This window comes from Pezoporus occidentalis, unplaced genomic scaffold (genome assembly GCF_034315485.1).
Source record: "Pezoporus occidentalis ecotype Australia unplaced genomic scaffold, CSIRO_AGI_Poc_V1 ctg104, whole genome shotgun sequence".
NCBI classification, from domain to species: domain Eukaryota; kingdom Metazoa; phylum Chordata; class Aves; order Psittaciformes; family Psittacidae; genus Pezoporus; species Pezoporus occidentalis.
The window spans coordinates 1,678,861-1,685,558 of NW_026912822.1; the positions used below are offsets into that span (position 1 = coordinate 1,678,861).

At 49.8% G+C, this 6,698-nt stretch overlaps 1 protein-coding gene across 1 annotated transcript; it reads left to right on the plus strand.

Annotated features, from left to right (window-relative positions):
* The first annotated feature begins 247 nt into the window (after positions 1-247).
* On the plus strand, positions 248-5,220 carry VTCN1 (V-set domain containing T cell activation inhibitor 1). The gene is made up of 6 exons (XM_062617188.1): positions 248-265; positions 435-499; positions 1,648-2,090; positions 3,538-3,816; positions 4,218-4,379; positions 5,025-5,220. Exons 1-5 carry the CDS (start codon positions 248-250, stop codon positions 4,301-4,303), a joined length of 891 nt encoding a protein of 296 aa, XP_062473172.1. The 3' UTR covers positions 4,304-4,379; positions 5,025-5,220.
* The last annotated feature ends 1,478 nt before the right edge of the window (positions 5,221-6,698 follow it).

Sequence of the window (6,698 nt, forward strand, 5' to 3'; positions counted from 1 at the left end):
CAGATGTGTTGGGAAAGAGCGTGCTGCTGGCCCTGTTTCCAGCCTCCTCCTGCCCACTCCCTGGCTCACACTGGGTGTCTCCCGGGGTCAGAAGCCTGTCTCAGTGCTCTGCTCACCTCCCTGCACAAATGGTCCCTCTCAAGTACCACCAGGGACTTGCTTATGCCCCAGGGATGCAGAAATGAGCATCCTGCATTGGGGCCAGCTACCTCCTCTCAAAGGCAAAGCATGGGTCACCTCCTACAGCATGGTCCCACCTTTGATGGTGAGTGCTCCCCTGAATGTTCGCCACTACTGTGGTCGTGGGCTTTGTCAGTCCACCTCGCTCAATGGCTGTGGCTTACCCATTTCCACCTCTTTCCTGCACCAGTGGTGTAAGTTGTGAAGGATGTTGGCTGCATAGTAATGTTGTCCTTTCTTTTTCCCCCATGTAGCTTGATTACAGTCATTGTCATTCTGGCTGTAGTGACTGTCCTGATCATCGGGTTTGGTGTCTCAGGTATGTGACTGCTCGGGTTTCTTGCTGTTACCTGTGGAATAATGAACGTCTGCCCTGCCTCTGCCTCCATCCCTCCATCCTGTGCATGGGCTGAGGTGTGATCTTGTGTGAAAGTGCCACCTACAACCCTTGGCTTGCTTTATGAAGCTTGCACACCAGATGGCTGAGTTAAGAGTGCACTTCCATTGTGGTCTTTCTCAACAAGGTATGGCTCCATCGCATCAAACCAGCAGGAGCTGTGCTCGCCCTGCAAACTGTGAGCTCTTGTGGGTTGTAAATAGTGCAGAGATTTATAGACACTGGCACAGGGTGCCCAGCGAAACTGTGGCTGCCCCATCCCTGGCAGTGTCCAAGGCCAGGTTGGATGGGGCTTGGAGCAACCTGGTCTAGAGGAAGGTGTCCCTGCCTGTGGCAGGGGGTTGGAACTGGATGAGCTTTAAGGTCCCTTCCAACCCAAACCACTCCATGATGCTGCGCTAGCTGAAATGTCACTGGGCTTGGAGCCCTAAGCTTACACATACAGAGAGTCCTGCACATCCTGTGCTCCTTCTCCCAGATAGGAGACAGTGGTATTTCTTGGGAAGTTGGGCAGCATCTGCCAGGATGGGAACACTCCCCTGCTCCCCCAGCAATGTGTTGCTTTGGCGTTAGCAGCCTCCTTGGGGTGTGCTGAGCAAGTACGTGTAGGGAAGGGTTGCACGGGAAAAGGGAGTCAGCTCTGGGAAAGAGTTTATTCTGCAGCTTGCTGGTTAGGATTTGACTTGGGAAGTGTCCCCAGGGAAGGGAAATGCTGACTTTTCTTAAATGAGAGAAACTGGTTTGGATTCCAGTAAGAATGAAAGAGCAGCCTCTTGTTTCTCTGCCAGCATTACGCCCTGCAGTCACATTTATACTGCAGAGAGGGAGGTCCTGACTGAGAAAAGACACAAAAATCTCACTCTTTTGGAAGCTGCAAAGAGAAAAATCCCTGATATATGCAAACAAGCAAGGAAACAGCATGCAAAATCTTCTCAAAAAAGAGGAGCTACTTTTTGAAGCATAGTGCTTGCTAAAGGAATGTTCCTGTGCTTCATTTTGGTATAGAAGCCATAGGAGGTGACCTCTGCTAGCAGCACTGGTAGCTGCTGGTGGAGTCCTTGTCTGTCCAGCCCCGGGGCTGGCGCACGACAGCCTCAGGGTGGTCTGGCCTTTCTCTGCCCTTCCCACCTCACCTTCCTCACACCACCTTGCTTTCCCCTTGCAGGACAGCGCTCCATTCGTGTGACAGCTCTCCCATCCCCGGGGATCATCGGCGAGCGCGGCGTCCTGGGCTGCGCTTTCCAGCCCGACATCCGGCTGGGCAGCATAGCGATCCGGTGGGACAAGGCGGGAGCAGCCGGGCTGGTTCATGAGTTCCGAGGTGGCCAGGACCAGCTGCAGGAGCAAGCTGCGCCGTTCCGGGGCCGCACGGCCCTGTTCACGGAGCAGGTGATGGGCGGCAATGCCTCCCTGGAGCTGCGGGATGTGCGGCTCTCTGATGCCGGCGTTTACCAGTGCTCCGTCACCACGGCCAGCGGGAGCGGGGCAGCGCTGCTGCGCTACAGGACAGGAGGTGAGGGGTGCCAGGGATTCCATCCTGGGGCAAAGCACGTGTTGGCGTGGCTTGGCTGGACCCACGTGTAGTTATGCTGGGGCTGGCACCCCTCCGGCAGCCACCATCGGGCCCTGCGCTCCTGAGCAGGACTAGGGTAGTTTTTTTGGCTTTTACAGAAGTGGTCATGGCTTTACCTGCTCTTTTGATACCCTTGTTCCAGAAACTATTAGTATTGCAGCGCTCTCAGTTGTCGTTTTCCTTCTGTCAGGTCCATAACTGACTACAAAGAGACCCTAAGAATGGGATTAGCTAGTTGAGCTTCTAAAGATCCTGATTTTATACCTGCTAGAGATAACACAATAGCTTTTTCTCTCTAGAATCAAGATATATATCCAGCCAGGAGAAGTGATGCACAGCAACAACTGTAGCCTATTTAATGCATGTTTTCTCTGTTTTACAAAGTATTCAGTTTAAAAAAAAAGTATTTAAACATGATGTATCAGAGTTATCTGAAATACTCCATATTTGCTAGCATTAAGAGTAATTTGTTAGCATTGTTAGGAGTAAACCACAAAACATGCCCAGGCACAGACAAATCTTCAATTGTGGATGCTTAATTCTCCTGAATCCGCTGGGTCTGGTCACTATGTTCAGTGCTGGCACAAAGCAATGTGTTCCCACTGACAGGAGGATGAAGCCAGGAGGGGGCTGGTTTCTGCTCCCAAGGAACAAGGGATAGGACAAGAGGAAACAGCCTCAAGCGGCAGCAGGGCAGGTTTAGATGGAGATGAGGAACAATTCCTTTCCCAGAGGGTGCTCAGGCACTGGAACAAGCTGCCTAGGGCAGTGCTGGAATCCCCATCCCTGGAAGCGTTCACACACCGTGGAGACGAGGCCCTCAGTGACATGGGTGAGTGGTGGCCTTGGCACTGCTGGGGAATGGTTGGATTTGATGAGCTTAAAGGTCTTTTCCAACCTAAATGGTTCTATGATTCCATGAAACCACAGGTGTTGGTCAGGCTCCTGTCAGCCTGTAGTCTCCAGCAGAGGTGAGTGGAGTTGTGCCAGCTGTGGCGTCTGCTTGGGGAAGCCGGGCCATTCAGCAGGCACAGGCAGTCTCAGGCTGCCCAGGTCTTGAGTCCAGGAGCTCTTGGGAAATGCTTGGTTTATTAGTCCAGGAACCAGCTTCTAACAGTTAAGTACAATCATTCAAAGCCACTAAAGCCATGCCACAACCTCAGCAGGTCTCATCAAACTGCACTGTCTTGTTCTAGGCATCTCCAGGTCGATCCCATGCAGTTATCCCCTGTAGCCCAACCTGTACAATCCTTTGTGTTCGGTGTGGCTATGTGCGGTGCTGCAGTGCTGAGCAGCGAGTAGCCCAGAAACACCTGGGACTGACCAGCAGATGCAGGTGAGTGTTTCATGCCCAGTGCCTGGATATTTGCCTTTTTCCCTCCCAAAGCCTTCAGCACCCCCAGGGTCCACGTGGAAAGCAGCAGCAGTGGGGACACGGTGCAATGCGAAGCCCCGCGCTGGTTCCCTCAACCCACGGTGCGCTGGACAGCCTACAGCGATGCTGGGGAGTACCTGCCTCACGTGTCCAACACCAGCTATGAGCTGAACGCTGGAGGCATCACTCTGAAAGTGGTTTCCTTTCTGCACAACATCACTGCTAACACCACCTACACCTGCGTGATTGAAAACAGCATTGCCAAGGCTACAGGCGACATCAAAGTGACAGGTAAGGTTGAACGCCACGCAGAGACCGTGAGCACTGGGGAGAAGAGTTTAAGCAGTGAGCCTGTGTGTGCTGGGGGTTCCTGCAGCACCTGTGTCAGTCAAGGAAGGGACTGAAACCCATGGCTAATCCCTGGGATGAAGGAACAGGTCTGTGCTTGGTCCTGCTACATCAGATGTTCTTCATGGTAATAGTTGCTCCATCAGCACGGGGACAGAACTGCCCAGGAATGAGAGGGAAGGACACACCTGAAAAGAATGTATTCCTTTGAATGTTAATCCAGCAAAAGAGGCAGGATCTATCTTCATCAATCCTCAGAAAAATGGGCAGGATTGAATACCCTCATTTTGCCCTCCCTGCTGTGTTCCCCATTCTGGTAGCCTCTCACTATTCTTCTGCTACAGATTTCAACATTACAAGGGTGACCAACTTGCAGCTGGTTAACCTGGACACAGAGTCAGTGTCCTCTTCCCTTCCAAGCTGTCACTAGATGCTTCTGCTTCCCTTGTATCTGCTGTTGACATAAAGCCTCCATGAAACAATCAGAAACACAGCTGGATGTGGAGGTAAGCCTGGAAAGGGAAACATAATACATGCTTGGTATATGTAGACCTTCTTGCTGAGGTTGGTTACAGCAGCAGACCTATCTCAAGCCAGAATGGGAGATCATGTCTTTCCCCTGTGCCCACCATTTCCCCATCCCCAGCTTTAGGTGGGACACATTGCTTGTCCCTCCCACAGGCTCCCTAATGGCTTCTCCCATCACTGTCTGCAACCTTATAGCTTGCTCTCGTACACCATCAACTGTCATCTCTTACTTGTTCCCTCATTGTCTTTTTCTTCCCTCCTCAACCTGATAGACGTCTGTCCTGCTGCTCTGTGCACCCTTGGGACCTTGGTTACTGTTCAGGGCTGCGAGGCACTGTGGGCTTTTCTCACTCTTCTCATGAGGCTGCCGCAGTACAAGCTTTGCTTGCACCCATTTTACTCAGACAACTCTGCTGCACAGTGCAGTATCTTCAGGGAGTAATACCTACTATGAACACCTTTAATAGGGCTAGAGGGAGTTGCCAGCCTGAGCAATCCCACCTAGTCTTGGAATAAGGAGGACTGAAGACAGGCAAAGCACATCAGCTGTGGGTGAGGGCTCTAGAGGTGATGGAGAGCTACAGAAAATCAGCCCAAAGGAACATCTCTGTCCTTCCACACAGAAGAGTTACAACAGCTTCCCTGACGGCAGGACACGCTTCATGCTTTCTTCCCTCTTGGGCTGAGAACTTCAGGAGCTCCTCCCACTTCCAGAACATGTAGTAGCACAAACATGAAGTCATCCACTTTCCCTTGTGTTATTTCTTACCCATGACAACAACAGAATACTTTGACTTAGGAAAGAGAGCGAGGGATGCGCTAGAGACTTGCATAAAGAAAGGAGAAACACTGATTGCAGGAACAAGATGCGTTCTCGTCTGTAGTAACCCAGTGACCAGAACTCTGATCACGGGCAGAATCTCAGAGACAAACATGAAAAGAGTTTCCTGCAATACATCTGAGAACTGCTCCTTCAAACTCATGAGTAGTAAAAAGGAAGCAAATCTTAATTCCCCTCAAACACATTTGATTCACCTGCCTCCTGCCTTGTGATTCTCTAAATGTACTAATAAAACTGTAAATAAGAGAGCCAGTTAATCTAGCTTCTCAGAACTCCCCTTCTGAAAAAGATGTGAATAGCAAGAGAGTAATGGGTTAGAAAATAGATAACAGGTTTGGAATATGTCAGGTTTCCAACCTGGCAAAGGCTACCAGTGTGTCTGAAATTCTGTGTGAGGACTAATGATTGCATTTGTAATGTGACATGAAAGAGGAATGGGTCAGTAGTTAAGTGTGGCAGCAGACAGAAGACTAACATACATGAGGAGGAAAAGAGGAAGACTATCCAGTAAGATAACTACTGGGAAGTTCAAATTCAGAAGTAAACACAGTTATTGAACCCAGATATAATTACAGAGACGAATTTGCCTTATCTGTTTTTAAACAAGTCTCTGTTTTGGCAACCTCTTTTAGGATGGCATCTCAGAACTTTGTTGAATGGTGGCATCTGTCAGGTCTTGTGCCACTCATGCTTTGGTCTTAGAAGCAGCCAGCAAGCCTTGAGAGGGAAGATACTTTACACATGCTCAGTAAACCTACTGCCTGCAGTTTAATATATAGCTCAAACTAAGAGGGAAGGGAGAAAAGGCAGGGGAGAAGCACTGAACAAACAAAACCCAAACCAGAGTAGCTGTTCAGAGATGCTGTTGGCACTACACGATGCATAAGGCCAGGGAGTAATTGTGTGTGCAATTTACCAGCCTGGAGAACAGAGATGAAAGATGTGGCTGTTATTTTGCCAAAAGCAAGCCCAGAACACTTGGGTCATCACTGCAAGTAGATAGGGGAGGAATCTCTTCAAACAGTGATCTCACATGCTGCATGCCACCATGGACACTGGCACTGGCAGTCATCTCCTTCCTCATCAAGAAGAGATGGGCCAGCTTGTAGCACACTGAGTTTGTATCACAGCTCACTGCCTTCCTCTTGTTAATAGCCCCACATAATGTTCAGGCCACTGTTTAAGCTGCAAAACAATGGCTGTATAATCCTGTGCTTTAGTACCAGGATTTAGTCTCCAAACTGTAATTTCTTCGCTTCCCCTCTGTTTTTTGAGGAAGAAAATGCTTTAAAACCACCAGTTTAATAATTGCAATTAGGTTAAGACTACTCTCCCCTGTGGCAACTGTAGCTGGTCTGCAGAACGCCTGGCTCTGGCTCATAAACCAAGGATCTATGTTCTACCTCATTCCTCTTACAGCAAAGCCCCCTTAATATTAAGACAGATAGACACAGTG